Source organism: Balaenoptera acutorostrata, chromosome 14, assembly GCF_949987535.1.
Source record: "Balaenoptera acutorostrata chromosome 14, mBalAcu1.1, whole genome shotgun sequence".
Classification (NCBI taxonomy): domain Eukaryota; kingdom Metazoa; phylum Chordata; class Mammalia; order Artiodactyla; family Balaenopteridae; genus Balaenoptera; species Balaenoptera acutorostrata.
The window spans coordinates 43,439,782-43,455,902 of record NC_080077.1 but is presented as its reverse complement, the minus strand read 5'-3'; the positions used below and the strand labels follow the sequence as shown (position 1 = coordinate 43,455,902).

The window sequence follows — 16,121 nt, the reverse complement described above, 5'->3', positions numbered from 1 at the left end:
CATGGGCTATCTGAAAATATATATTTTTGGATATTGAAATTCCTTTGTAACTGAATCAAAACCCATTTGATTGAATGATATGTTGGGATTTATTTACCTAGCTAAAAACTCATACTTACTGGCATGACAAGATTATTCAGCTAGAATCCAGAATTCATCCTAAATTTTCTTAAGATTTGTGACTGTTTATTTTATTAGAATTGTAGAAGAAAGGCACCACAAATAAACTACTCTAAATCTCATATTTTAACAGTGAAAACAGAACCCAAGAGAGGTATTTTCACAATGCTGTAATATAATTCTTTAGAAGATTATAGTGGTTTTTATTTTTATCATGTTGAATGTGACTAATAAGTAGCTAATAAATCTGACTAATATGTTACTGTGTAAGACTAAATTTAAATCAGTGAAGAAAAAGGTAATCTCCATCAGAATAAACCAGAAATGTCTGGCAGTAGTGCTGTTTGTCATAAGAAGGAAAATTGAATTTGGGAAATACATTAAGCTTAACATGTTATGTTGGTTAGGTTCAAAGGCACTAATCAAGAAGCCCTTTAATAGAAGAAAGAGTTCACAGACACATTCTAGTAAGACCAAATGCTATACAACTTATAGGATAATACTAGGTGTGAGTGCTATAGCTGTCTGACAATAACATTTCACCTAAAAGATTAATTACTTCTCTATCCCAAATTGTATGAAAAAGCACATGTTTAAAGTTTAAGAAAAAAAGCAAGGTGAGGGGAATCTCTACTAAGCTTAGAATGGGATTACTGAAGTTAAAAACGAATTCATTTTTAAATGTCTACAATTTCTCTTTAAATTTCCTGTTTAATAATGATTTTTTAAAATCTCAGTTACTAATCCACAGGTATTGATCACAATCATTCTTGCAGTTGAAAGTGGTTTTAAATTCATTTCTTATTTTGATGTAAATATCCAGAAACGCTAACCATTTTTTGGCGCACATGCAAATAGCTCCGATGAAGGAAGGCCAAATGTGCCTGACTCAGCGTGTTCTATGTACTCCACAAACCCAGTTTAGGAGGAAGTGTTTTGAAAGCCGCTGACGTTAGCAGTTTTACCATAGAAACACAGCAAGCAACCAACCCCACCCTGCCCCGCACGCCATACAAGAGTTCCACAAACACATTCCTTCCTACAATCATTCATTTAGCAGAAATTACAGCCAAGCACTATCTGTTCACTGGATGGTACACCAATGAACACCACAGTCAAAACACTTGGTCCTTGTGGAACTTGTACTAGGAGGGAAAAGACCAAAGAAAATAAACATAATAAATATGTAAGTTACGTAGCATCATACACTGGGACTTGCCTCGTGCTTTGGAGAATAAATCGGGCATGGTGAGGCAGGGGGATTAAAATCTCAAATGAGGTAGAATAAGGGCTCATGGAAAAAGGTGACAGCTGAGCAAAGTCTTGAAGGAGGTGAGAGACTGTGTCCCATAGGTATCTAGAGAGTATGTTTCAGTCAGTGCAAAGGCTCTGAGGCGGATGGTGTCTCTTCTGTTTGAGAAAAAGCAATAGAGCCAGGATGACAGAAAAGAGTAAGAGATCAAGTCAGAGAAGGAAGGCGAGGTGGGGAATTGACTGCATAAGCTCTTCTAAGCCAGTGTTACGAACTTTGATTTTTTTACTCAGGAAAAAATGAGGAACCTCTGAAGGGTACTACGAAGATATGATGTGATCTGATATTTGTTTAACAGCTCACTCAGGTTGCTGAGAAAACACTGTGGGCAAGCAAGGGTGGAAGCAGAAAGAAATAATCCAGATAAAGAATGAGGATGGCTTGAACCAGGGTGGCACAACAGTGGAGGTCGGGAGAAGGTGCCAGATGCTAGATATATTTTGAAGAAAACAGGATTTGCTCACAAAATGTTAGGCAGAAGAGAAGTCAAGAATAAGTCTTAAGGTTTCCAGACAGAGCAAACAGAAGGGCAGATCTGTCATTAATAGATATGGGAAATATGGAAGGTGTAGCAGGTTTATTATTTTTTGGCTTAGAGGAATAAGAAATTCAGTCTTGAACATGTTATGTCTAATACATCAAGTGATGACGTTGAGAAGGCAATTGGATATACAAATTGTAAGATCAGGGGAGCACTTTGAGCTGGAGATAAAAATTAGGGAGCAGTGAGCACACACATTATATTTAAAGCCGTAAGACTGGGTAAGATTACCAAGAGAAGTATAAATAGAGAATCCTAGGAAAGAAACAAACTCCTTTTTTGAAATATGACACTGTGCATGTGTGTGTGTTTTAGCAGTATAACTGACTTACACTATGTTAATTTGAGGTACATGACATAGTGATCTGATATTTCTATACATGACAAAATGATCACCATGGTAAGTCGTTACCATCTGTCACCATACAAAGTTATTACAATATTATTGACTATATTCCCCCCACTGTACATTTCACTCCTGTGACTCATTTATTTTGTAACTGCAAGTTTGTACCTCTTAATCTTGCTCACTGGAATACGACACAATATTTCTGAAAGTAATTTACATGTCTTCAAAATAAACCTTAACATAAATATCACAAATGAAACTAAACTTATCCCTAGATTATAAACTGGAAAAGTTTCTAATAAGGTAATATGTCCAATTTTTATATACTAGTCTACTAACCTGCCTATACATTACAATAGGATTTATGCTACAGACCTTAAATTTATTGTGTCTAGTTAAATCAAACAACAAAAACAACCAAAAAAATCTTAAAAAGCAAGTTCCTCTGAATTCTTTTGTCATTTTATTGAACATATTTCAATTATCTAAAAACAAGGTATAAGTCAGTCACTTTAAGTTTATTGCTGAGAACAGTCGAAAGGCTTCATAGTAACTGTTATGATTTTATTAATACAAGCACACTATTTTTGCAATAGCATTTGTAACTATACATAAAAGGTAAGATAATAGTGCTACTGTCATAAGAAATAGCAATTAATAAAGATCATACATACTTAACAAGATAATGGCATTTATAAATCATTAATAAGAAGAATATATTCTTTTAATAAAATTTAATATTTTTCTCTCAACACCTTTTTAAAAACTAGTTAAGAAAAGTTCATCTCCTACACGAGGCCATCCATTCGTTCAAGACTGGGCGAGATAGCTGTTCTATCTAATACATAGAAACCAACACAGAGAGTCAAGGAAAATGAATATGTTCCAAATTTAAGAATAAGATAAAACCACAGAAAAAGACCTTAATAAAACAGAAAAGTGGTTTACCTGATAAACACTTCAAAATAATGGTCATAAAGATGCTCACCAAGGTAAGGCGAACAAAGCAAGAACAAAGTGACAATTTCAACACAGAGAGAAAAAGTATAAGATAGTACCAAATGGAAGTCACAGAGCTGAAGAATACAATAACTGAACTGAAAAATACAATAGGGGGTGTTTAATAGCAGACTAGATGAGGCAGAACAAAGGATCAGTACATCTGAAGACAGGGCAGTGAAACTCAGCCAATCAGAGCAGTAAAAAGAAAAAAAGAATGAAGATAGTCTGAGGGACTTATGGGACAACATTAGGCAGACTAACATTCACATTATAGGGGTTCCAGAAGGAGGAGTGAGAGAGAGAAAGGGACAGAAAACTTAAGTGAAGTAATGGCTGAAAACTTCCATAACCTGGGGAAGGAAACAGACATCCAGATCCAGGAAACTAAGAGTTCCAAAGAAGATGAATCCAAAGAGACCCACTGCAAGGCACATTATAATGAAACTGTCAAAAGTTAAAGAGGAGAGAATCTTACAAGCAGCAAGAGAAAAACAACTTATTACATGCAAGGGAAAGCCCATGATGCTATGAGAAGATTTTTTCAGCAGAAACTTTGCAGGCCAGAAGAATGTGGCACTATATATTCAAAGTGCTGGGGTGGAGGGGAGGGAAAGAACTGCCAACCAATAACATTCCACTTGGAAAGTTGTCCTTCAGTATTGAAGGAGAAATAAAGAGTTTTCCAGACAAGCAACAGCTGAAGGAGTTCATCACCACTAGACTGGCCTCACAAGAAATGTTAAAGGGACTCTTTAAGCTGAAACAAAAGGGTACTAATTAGTAACAGGATAAGTATAAATCTCACTAGTAAAGGTAAATATATTGTAAAATTCAGAATAATCTAATGTTGTAAAGGTGGTAGGTTAATCACTTATAAAGCTACTATGAAGGTTAAAAGGCAAAAGTAGTAGAAATAACTATAACTACAATAATTTGTTAATGGATAGACAAGATAAATTGTGGCATCAAAAATATAAAAAGGGGAGGGTGCTATATCAAACGAAAAAGCTTCTGCACAGCAAAGGAAACCACCAACAAAATGAAAAGGCAACCTACAGAATCATAGAAAATATTTGCAAATAATGTATCTGATAAGGGGTTAATATCCAAAATATGTAAAGAATTTATACAACTCAAGAGCTTAAAAAAATCTAATTTAAAATGGGTAAAAGCTTAAATAGACATTTTTCCAAAGAAGATATTCAAATGGCCAACAGGCACATGAAAAGTTGCTCAGCTTCACTAATCATCAGGGAAATGTACATCAAAACCACAATGAGATCACCTCACACCTGTCAGGGTGGTTATTATCAAAAAGAGATAAGTGTTAGCTAGGATGTAGAGAAAAAGGGAACCCTTGTGCACTGTTGGTGGAAACGTAAATTGGTGCAGCCACTACGGAGAGCAGCATGGAGGTTCCTCAGGAAACTAAAAATAGAGCTGCCATGTGATCCAGCAATTCCAGTTCTGGGAATTTATCCAACAGAAATGAAAACACTAACTTGAAAAGATATGTGCACCCCACTGTTCACTGCAGCATTATCTATAATAGCCAAGACATGGAAGCAACCTAAGTGTCCCTCAATGGATGAATGGATGAGGAAAATGTGATTTTATATAATACACACACACACACACACACACACACACACACACACACACAATGGAATATTATTCAGCCATAAAAAGAATGAAATCTTGCCACTTGCAACAACATGGATGGAGCTTGTGCACATACTGCTAAGTGAAATAAGTCAGACAGAGAAAGACATACTGTATGATTTCACTTATATGTGAAATATAAAAAAAAAACAAACCAAACTCAGAGATAACAGAGAACAGATGTGTGGTTGCCAGAGGGGAGGGAGTGGGAGTGGGGAGGGAATGAGCAAAGGGGGTCAAAAGGTATAAACTTCCAGTTTTAAAATAAGTCCTGGGGATGTAATGTACAGCATGGTGGCTATAGTTAACAATACTGTATTGTACATTTGAGTTGCTGAGAGTAGATCTTAAATGTTCTCATCACAAGAAAAAAAAATTTAACTGTGGTGATGGATGTTAATTATTAGACTTACTGTGGTGATCATTTCGCAACATATAAAAATATCAAATCACTATTTTGTACACCTGAAACTAATGTTACAGCAGTTTGAAAGAAAGAAAGTATAGAGTTAATGGTAACAAGATAAGATTTTGGAGTCAGACAAAATTAGGTTCTGGGTGCACAGCTTACATGTTGTGTAATCATGGGTAAGTTATTCAACCTTTCTAGGCTCCAAATTCATCAGAAAGATTTTCCAACCTTGTAAAGTACTGTGAAAATTATGTGGTATATATGTAGACAATACCTTTGGATGCCTGCCTATTCACAAATCCCATGAATCATACATAAGTAAGTCATATTTGTACTGGGATTCTACATTCTTGGGTTATAGCTCACTGGGTCAGGCTGAATGAACACTTGACCAAACCTGAGGGAGTGAGACCCAGAGTCTATGAGTTAGTCTCTGCAGGTGGTGGGAAATGAACTATAGAACTTCAGGGCTGTGGGAAAGCCATATTCTGCCATATGAGCTAAAGGAGGAAAGGAAGTCAGTCTGCAGAGAGAGAAAAGAGACTGAAACAGACAGAAATGCGAGCAGCAACAAAGCCTCTTCCTTCCTGAAGCCAGGCTTCATTCCTACCTATGGATTCCACAGATATCTCTGCATTCTTGTAATACAGTATATTCTACTATTTTTGCTTAGGCTAAATTGAACTGAATTGAATCTGTTGCTTACAATCAAAAAGCCTAAATTACTTTTACCTAGTACAAAATATTTATGCAACTAACACTAATTCCTTTCTTATGCTAATATTTAAAAGCCCATTTCTTATTTCAAATCACCATGATAAAAAAAAAATCACCATGATATACACTTTAAATATCTTACAATTTTATTTGTCAACCATACTTCAATAAAGCTGGGGGAAAAAAAGAGCCCATTCCAGGGACTTCCCTGGCGGACCAGTGGACCAGTGCAGGTTCAATCTCTGGTCGGGGAACTAAGATCCCACATGATGCGTGGTGTGGCCCAAATTTAAAAACAACAACAACAACAACAAAACACCACAAAACAAAACAACAATAAAAGAGAGCCCGTTCCAAATTCAGCACTATGGGTGAATTTTCTTGTGGAAAAAGGTTTTTTTGTCTTTTTTCACTAGTTATCCCCTAGAAGAGTGCCTAGCCCATGGTAGAAACTCAGTTAACAATTACTAAATGAGCTGAATTGGTGAATAAATGACAAAATATGAAAAAGTAACTATTTAACACCTAGTTTTGTTTAAGTAAGAAGCTGTGTTTACTCATTCAAAACAGTTACTGAGCCTCTTTTATGCACAAGGCACTGTGCTAAGTGCTGAACTGGATAAGGAATGTTCAAAGACCTTAGTGTACCCATTATAAAGCTCTTGAAATAAATGTATCAGAAAAAAAAGGCACTTTATTTATCTCAAGGAGCAAATAATGCCACCACACTGTAGAGTGTAATGTACTAAAAAATTTCACTTTGGAGACAAAATTTCCAAATTGTACTTCTAGGTAACTGAGCATAAGGTGCTTTCCGCAGAAGACTAGTTTCCCAGTATGCTCCAGTTTAAATATCTTTCATTCCAGGAAAAGACCCTTAAAACAATTCTCTCCCCTAAGGCAGGCTTACACAAGGAAGAAATCAGACTAACATGTTTTTTTCTTTTTCTTGGGACTTTTCACTTTGAGACATCCAGGATTAATGCCCAAGGCACAAACTCTGAGGTCAGACAGACATGAATTAGAATCTCAGCTGAGACCTTGGGCACACCTTTTAAAATCTCAGCAACTTCATGTATAAAAATAGGCTCTTTCTTACCTTGTAAGATTACTGTTGAGGCTTAGAGATAATAAACGCAAACCAGAAAGAACCGCTCCTGTACCATGTAATATCATCACTAGCATCATCACTGACACCTCTGCATTTGGCAACAGAGGTTCTATTTCTCACTTTGGCTTAAGTGTGGACAAATATTAAACCCCTTTTCCTCATTCTTCCATACTGATAAAAGAGAATTTTCAAAATATTTGTAAAACTAAGGAATATGCAAGCACCATAAAAATTGCAATTGTTTAGGTTTCTGTTTAATAATAATTGAAGATAGTGTACAGCTCAAATTCCTTTCTTAACTATCATCTTGCTACCTGATATAATTTTAAAAACAATCTGCCTGAGGGCTCTGCTTTCAGCATGATGGCATGAGGAGCTCCTCAGACCTGCTCCCCAAGGAAACTGGTGAAAAACCATAAAATAACACATTTAAAGCTTCTGGAAATGGTTCATACAAGCAAATGAAGAAACATATTCAAGAAAAGCTACTAAAACTCAGAAGAGCTGAAGTCTGTGGTATCTGAAACAAAATCCACTTGATTCCTACCCTCTCACAGCTAAGCAAGATGGAAACTCCAGACTGGAACAGTCAAGAACAGAGAGGGCTCCCTCCCCCCCCACCCCCCAACTCCTAGTTGCACTGCTGTCTTCCTAGGAAGGGCAGGGCACCAGCACTTCTCATTTGTAGCTGAAGCTAAGTTCCAGGCAAGTGCAGCCAAAAGGTGGAGGCTCCGTTCTTCCGCCCAGGCCGCCTCAAGGGAGGAAGGCTTTACCTGGGGTGTAGCCACGAGAATACTGGGGCCCTGACCGCCCTTGCATTGGCTTCCGGGGCAGGAGTATCCACTGAAAGAGGCAAGCCGAGAGACCTACAGCTGCTGCCCACCCTCCCTCCACTAGCGCTCAGCTAGAGTCACTCAGAATCTTGACACTGTTCCCACCCACAATGACTAGGCTCAGAGATTCTGCCTGGGGAGAAACAGGCCACACAACAGAGACCGCTGAAGGTCTCCCTAAAGGAAATGAATTCTTTTGCAACAGAGTATGAAGTTCAGTCCTAAGGGCACTCTCAAAACAGTGGGAGATTGTGGCAAAGGCAGTTGGGAGGACAGTGTTAGATTCATTGGAGCAACAGGCTCTACTGTAGGCTGGCTAGCTTGCAAGAGAGAAACAGTAAAAGAGACAGCTGGGAAGGACACTCCTGGGAACAGTAAAAATCTCAGACATTAACCCAGGAAGCTAGTCCTTCAAAGGAGCCAGAATGGACCAGTCTATGAAGCAATTTATGCCACAGGGCATTGCTGAAAACAGCAGAGCGTTGAGCTGGCAATTAATGGAGCTCAACAACTGGTGTGGTCAGAGAAAGAGTCACAAAAGACCACATATTACATTTATATAAAATGTCTAAGAGCAGGCAAATCTATAAATACAGGAAGTAGATTAGTGATTGCTTATGCTGAGGAGGGCATGGGCTTTAAGAGAGTGACAGCTAAAGGTGTTACTTTTGGAGGTGACAAAAATGTTCTAAAATTGACTGTGGTCTTGGTTCCATACATCTGTGAGTATACTAAAAATTACTGAATTGTATATTTATTTTTGGCCACTTGGCTTGCGGGATCTTAGCTCCCCGACCAGGGATCAAACCTGCGCCCCCTGCGTTGGAAGCGCGGAGTCTTAACCACTGGACCACCAGGGAAGTCCCTCTGAATTGTATACTTTAAATGGGTGAACTATAGGGTGTGTGAACTATATATCGATAAAACTGTTATTAAAAAATCAGCACAATATAAAAAAAACACCACTTGCCTGGGTTCCTTTTCTTCCAGGTCCTGATTTTCTCAGGCTTATAAAGCAAGAGCTACCAAAAGAGTTTAAACGTGCCATTACACACCTAAGGTTAGTGTCTCAGAATTAAACCCTTTTTTTTTTAACTTAAATCTCAGTCTTCCCAGTCAAGTCCCACTTGTGGTCCCATGAGCAAGCTGAGGATTGTACAATACTTCCTACAGGCTCTGGGACTAGGACTACTACTAGGCTATAAGGAAGCATTGCCTAGAGAACTTGTTAATAATACATTATTTCAAGCTTCACCCCAGAGATACTGACTCATCAGAGTCACAATGGGGCCCAGAAATCTGTATTTTAAAAAGCATCCCAAGTACTTTGAATATCCATATAGGTTTGGTGACCACTCATAGCACAGGCTCAAGAATAGTCTTTCATGATTCAAGTGAGCTGACCCCCTTCCTGCAACTTCCCACCTCAGACACACAGAACTGACTTTTCAAAAGTTAAATCCACCTTTTCCATATCTTATTCTAAGATTTTAATTAACAACTATACTGTGCATACAAAAGGCCTATACACTAAAGATTTTTTCTCTTTCTAAGTACAAAGACTAGAGAGAAAGCTTATTTTTTAAAAATCTACTTTTCCTTTGATAGAATACATATTTTTGGCTGTTAGGATTTTCAAAAATTAGTGTTGATTTCTGATGAGAATATTTACAGTTTTTCATGCATTATATAAAGCATTTACACATAGGTAAAATTTTTAAAAATTAAAAAACTTTGGGAAGAAAGAACTTCATGTCAGGACACATTACAAAACTAGGATAACATAAAAAATAGGAGATAAAATCATACGATAATAATGAAAAACATTAAATCAATATTTATTTAGGTTAAAGAAAAATTATATTCTGCCTATATGACATTGTATTGGATTATGATCCATTTTCTCACCATATCTACTGAAAAAACCTGTTTGATGAAAGCCTTAATAAGAGAGATTGCTAAAAATTGGAATAAAATCTTCTGAGGCTGTGGAAACATCTTCTCTTGAAGTGTTATAAATAGGACAGACTGTCACAGTTTTGAGATTGGTGGTCCCAACCATGCCATTAAAAGTGAACAGTCTTAAAGACTTTTAAAAGTGTCATTCTTACTTTGTAATATTATAATCATTCATTGATAGCTGTCAATTCAGAAAGGCCATTTAAATGCGTAAGTTCTTTTAATGAGAAAACTTTTTAACATGTTAGAGAAAACAAGTAAACATAACAAACTTTTTTACTTTGTATCTCCTCTGCCAAAAGATTACAGTGATAACATACAAAGATAGCAGCTCACTGGAAACAAGGTTATATGGGTGAAATGTCCTTTTGAGGGATAAATAGGAAGGAAGGTAATAGTGCCCAGTGAAGAACTCATTCACGTTCTGACTGCAGCCATGTTTATGGAGATGATGGGAAACATTCTACTGCAAAATGTCTTTTTATAGTATATATATTGACAGAAGAAAAACCTGTAAGAGGAGAAGTCAGTTTAGCCACACTGGTTTCATGGATATAAGGAAAGGCAATATTTCTAAAGGATCAATTACTAATCAAGGTATTCATGCCAGTTAACAATATCATCTTGATGGCTGAACAAAATAGTAGATAAATCTGTGTTTTTATAACACTGAACTCAATTTCAAAATCAGCATATACTGTTACGTGAAGTAAAACTTCTTCTATATTCAACAACAAATACAAAATAACTAGTAGAAGACTGATTTCTCCCCAAACCTCCGAAGTTGTGAATCAATAAACTTGCCACTGACCTAAACCAGGTAAGTATTTATTTGAGTTCTGGTGCAAGGTAGTAAACTACATGTATTTTATTTTCTTTTTTTAAATTTATTTATTTTATTTATTTTTGGCTGCATTGGGTCTTCGTTGCTGCGCGCGGGCTTTCTCTAGTTGCAGCGAGTTGGGGCTACTCTTTGTTGTGGTGCACGGGCTTCTCACTGCAGTGGCTTCTCTTGTTGCGAAGCACAGCCTCTAGGTGTGCAGGCTTCAGTAGCTGTGGCTCGCGGGCTTTAGCTCACAGGCTCAGTAGCTGTGGTGCACGGGCTTAGTTGCTCCGCGGCATGTGGATCTTCCTGGACCAGGGCTTGAACCTGTGTCCCCTGCATTGGCAGGCGGATTCTTAACCACTGAGCCACCAGGGAAGTTCAATAGCTGTATTTTAAATATAGCATTTTCACTCTATAACAATGCCTTATTTTTACCTCCTATAAACTGGACATAATAAACATGGCAAGGGATTTTATTTTTCACTTGTGTCATAAAATTTAAGCTATAAGAATAACCTGCATATACCCAAGGCAATGCAGTACTCCAAATCAGCCAAATGAACTTCTAACAAATTTGATCTTCTCAACAGTTTGCAGGGACATAAAGAAGCAGTGAAACATGAAACTCGAATAATACTAAGCTGGCTTTGTCTACTAAACACCCGAAAATGGAACAACTTCCCAGCACTATGGAGGAACAAAACACGCAAACTATAATGGCAGTGACATTTTATAATAAATTTAATACTATACTAATAGCTAAAATGCATAATTCATGTTAAAAATGGTTGGGAAGTTCTCTGTTGTTCTTAATTATAAAGTATTTTGTGTTATTTTGGCTATGCCAAGGAATTTGAAGTAATATAAAACAGAGCTATAGCATGTTGGAAGGACATCACCATCTACATAGGACTAAGGTTGGCCATTCTTGATGTAAGCAAAAGGAAAAGCTAGGAGCTTTAAATAATCAGTAATTGACAGGAATTGCTCTATTATGTGGTTCAACTTGATGACATGCCCATTGACTATAGTATAAAGCAACAAGAATACTTTTTCAACCCAGAGTGTTCTCTTTAGGATTCTGCAGTTTCCAATGCTAGGTAAATAATTAGTATTCATTTTTTCAGAAGAGGCAATATTCTGAAAATTTCAGGTTTTTACAGATTACGCACTTTTTATATCCATCACAAACCACCAAATAACAAATGAAAACAAAAAACCTAGCTTTCTCAACTGTGAGGGCCCCAAAATAACAAGTTTAAACAAGTAATGTTAAGCCAAAAATTTTCTCATTATCTGAGGCATATTTGTCTCAATCTGTAATTTTCAAGATATTTTCATATAATAATACCTTGGTAAATACATGGAGCTTAGTTGGCCAGTTATCAACATTTGCTCTCTCTCTCTGTGAGCAAACTATATCCTAGACCTGTAAACCTAGATGGTCACAATGGCTAAGAACAAAAAACAAAACAAAACAAAACAAGATAGGCTTTGCTTCCAAAGGTAAGACAATAGAATTAATGAGTATACTGTCTGGGCCCAAATATTTGGAAATAAATGTACCTCATTAATTTGACTTCCATTCTGTAATTAATTTGAAGAAATAAAAGAATGTTAACTCAAGCATTTTAAGATCAAAGAATGGAATGGAAAAATAAAAAAGAATGGAATGGCACATAATTATATATTCTTCTACATATTCATTTATATATAGTCATATCTAAATGTGACTGACTAAAGACTTGGTTAATGTGTAAGAGTAAATTGCATTACGATGCTTCCACAAATGGGGAAAATGCACATTTCAATTAATACAAATATACCTTAAACATCTATAATGTGAGAGAGAGTATGCAATAAATCCTACAAATAAACAAATTAAAAACAATAAATCCTACATGTTTTATCCACCAAAATCTCAACACCAAAGGGCAAAGTTGACTCTCCTTAATTTGGATCAAGATAACTTTTATTAGATTTACCTCCTGGATATTGTTACCAAATGAAATAGAAATTCCTTTCATCGTGGTCTATGATAAGAAGTCAGATAATAATGGCTGAGGGAATCTAACCATCTCATAATTCGAATGGCTTGCAGAACAACTGAAGGAATACACACTAAAGAGTATAACCTCTGTGAATCAATCCAATAAGCGCACACACTTGTTGAATTGGACTAGTGTTTGATTAAATTGATAGATCACTTAATACGGCCAAAAGACAAAGCAGATTGTCCATAAATTCTGACACTCAAACCATTACGTTTTTCTTTTTTACTTCCAGTTTTGAGAATACTCACATTAGGAGATATAAAAATAATTTATTCTGCAAAATTTGTCCAATGGTTTTCTATCACACAAAGAATAAAATACAAAGACATATACCTCTATGTGATCTGGCCCCAGGCTACTTTCTACCATCAGTCACCTCTCACTATATCTCACAATCACTGTACTCCAGACTAGCAGCCTTCTTGCTAGTCTTAGAGCACACCAGGCACATTCAGGGCACTGGTTGCTCTCTTTGCCTAGAATGTTCTTCCCCTGCTTATCTTCATTCAGAACTATGTTCAAATATTACTTCTTCAGGGAAAACTTCATGACCACTGCATATAATGCAGCATGATCTGTCATTGCCCTCTATCCTCCTTTTTTTTTTTTTAAATAATAGTACATATCCCTACTTGACATTATATTTCCATTTTCTCCATCTCACCCCACTACAATGGCCAGGGACTTGCTTTGTTCACTGATGAATCTCCAGTGCTAAGAACAGTGCCTGGCATATATGTAGGGGTTCGGTAAATATCTGGCAAATCAATAAAAGAATGAAAATCCACTTAATCTACACATTTTGTTTTATATTTTGGGTCACATACCCTAAGCTCTAGATACAGACACAAATATGCAAAGTGTTATACTTTGATAATACAGAAAAATAATATATAGAATTATTAGGAGGGAGTGCTCTTGCCGAGTTACAATGGACTAAAAACAGTCTATTGTCTTTAATTTTAGATCATTGATGACCTTAACCAAATGTGTTCTCAGTAGTAGAGGTAGACTGCACCCAATTGAAAAGAGGAGAGGTAAGGAATAGAGAAGAATAATTTTCACAGTTTTTGAAGAACTGATTTACCAAGTATCATTTTTATTCTAAAGAACTGAAAGATTAATATTAAAGAATTTGCAATGTCACCTCAAGTGTTATTAATATGTTCATACAAAAACATATATGCTTTGATATTTTTTAGATATGTAATTACTAAGAGTAAATCAGCATACAGCTAAATTAAAATAAGCACAAAATATTCCTTACCTGAATTTCTAGAATCATTTTGTCAATCTCATCTTGTTGGCTGTCTATTATCTACAACATAGGAAATATATCAGTCTAAATCAAATTGTTTTTTTCCATTGCTTTTCTGGAAGTACCAAATTTCAAGAAAACAAAAGCACAGGGAATTATGAATTTATTTTTTTAAATCAAAGTGTGTTTTTTTTTTTAACAAAAGTATTCATACAAAGTATCCTTTAAATAGCCGTATGATTTGGATCACACATATGTAAAACTGCAAACATCTTACTCTAGCTCTTGATAAAACTTTAATCTTTACAATTTATAAAAATAAGTTTGAGACAGATTTTGAATAATTTAGGAAGGAAAAAGATATCCTTTTGTTTTTGCTAAGAAATAATATAACTTCTTTAGTTTGGCTTTTATTTAAATTTAAATTAAAGTTACTTAAATTGCTATTTTCTTTCCTAATAAAAACATTCAAACTAAAAATTCCATAAGCTATTAAATATTAGCAAAAATATAAATCAAATAAACTAGATAAATTATATATCTATGCATGTATCCATATAGTATAGATTTCACTATCGAAGTTCATTATTAAAGATATATACTGACCTTACTAGCATTCTCATTTTGTTCTCTCAGGTTATCATTTTCATTCTGAAGCTGTTTTGCATCTAACATGGGAAGGCGAATTCCATCTTCAAGGCATCTTTCTACTTTTTGCTGCAAACTGTTTTAGAAAGACATAATTATATGAAGAAAATAAGCTCTCTGTGCTGATTTTGGTAGATGAATGAAGTCTCTTCTTAGGATCTATAATATTTTTTAAGCAAGCAATAATCAAGACCTACAGACAACAGATGACTAAGTTTGAGTACCTATATTTCATACAAGTAAGAAATATAACACAGGCAGATTATCTTTTCAGAAATAGCAAATACGAGACCAGAGTCAAGAGTTGCTTAGTATGTGACAACCTTAGGCCCTGGTGAAGTCCTTCATGACCCTAATCTGAGCTCTGCAATCTAAGCCGTGTTCTTTCCCTCTCCCCCAAAAGGAGAGTTCCTTGATTAAGATGATTATGGTAGGGAGACTAAGAATATGGATACACGTCTTTTGCCCTTCATTTTTAGTTCAGCAAAAGTTTGTAAAGATAGTTGTTGACTAAATCAGCAGAATTACATTTCTCCTTCATTAATCTAGGAACATTTCTCCTTCATTAATCTAGGAACAATCTAGTTCCTTTTTACAGTAATCTGCATTTCTATCAATAACCTTTCTTATTTCCTTCACCATTTTTACTACCTCCTTTTTGAACTTGGGATCTAGTAGACGAGAGGTCAGTTTCATTGTTTATTCTTTCAGGGAATTCTCTTGATCCTTTCATTAGGAGTGGTTCCTCTGCTTCTTCATTTTACTTATATTTCTCTGACTGTATGAGTTTAGAAGAAACAGTTACCTAGTGGTCCTGAAAGGCTGTTTTTGTGGGAGCATCCCTGTGTAGCCTGCGTGAGTCTAACATTTTTGATGCGAGGGCTGTTTTTAGTATGGATGCCTGCCACGTCTTTCCTCAGTGTGTGCTGGCCTAACGGGTGTGATTGGTGTTGTGGTGACCAGAGTTTGCACTGGATGCTGAGTGGGGGCCTCCTCTTTGAAAAGCAACAATCTAATATATTTATTCCCTGACCTAACAGTTTCTTATGCTATGCTTGGCAGAGAGTTGCATTTTAGAAGAGGAAACAACAAAAGGAAGCCCCTCTGGTATATTAAGAATAAAAGACAGGGAGCGGGGGTGGATGTTAGCTTTGAGAAAGGAAGAACAGTATTGTTTGGGTTAAAAGAAACTGTGCTATTAAAAACAACGACCAAAACCAAAACATAACAGCAAAGACACCTAGGAATAGGTCTACTTTAGCCTGTAATCATACTCAAGAGTTACAGCCTACTAAAAGAAACAGACTTGTTATAATG

The 16,121-nt window shown here is 36.0% G+C and overlaps 1 protein-coding gene across 6 annotated transcripts in view; it reads right to left on the bottom strand.

Moving 5' to 3' along the window:
* The window catches only part of CEP85L (centrosomal protein 85 like), a 210,954-nt gene that overhangs the window by 12,281 nt on the left and 182,552 nt on the right, over window positions 1–16,121 (bottom strand). For all 6 annotated transcript variants that reach the window (XM_007190766.2, XM_057527706.1, XM_057527707.1 and 3 more), the window contains 2 exons: window positions 14,763–14,880; window positions 14,166–14,216 (listed from right to left, as the gene is read on the bottom strand). In XM_007190766.2, coding sequence (XP_007190828.1) covers window positions 14,166–14,216; window positions 14,763–14,880 — 169 coding nt within the window. The remainder of the gene's footprint in view (window positions 1–14,165; window positions 14,217–14,762; window positions 14,881–16,121) is intronic.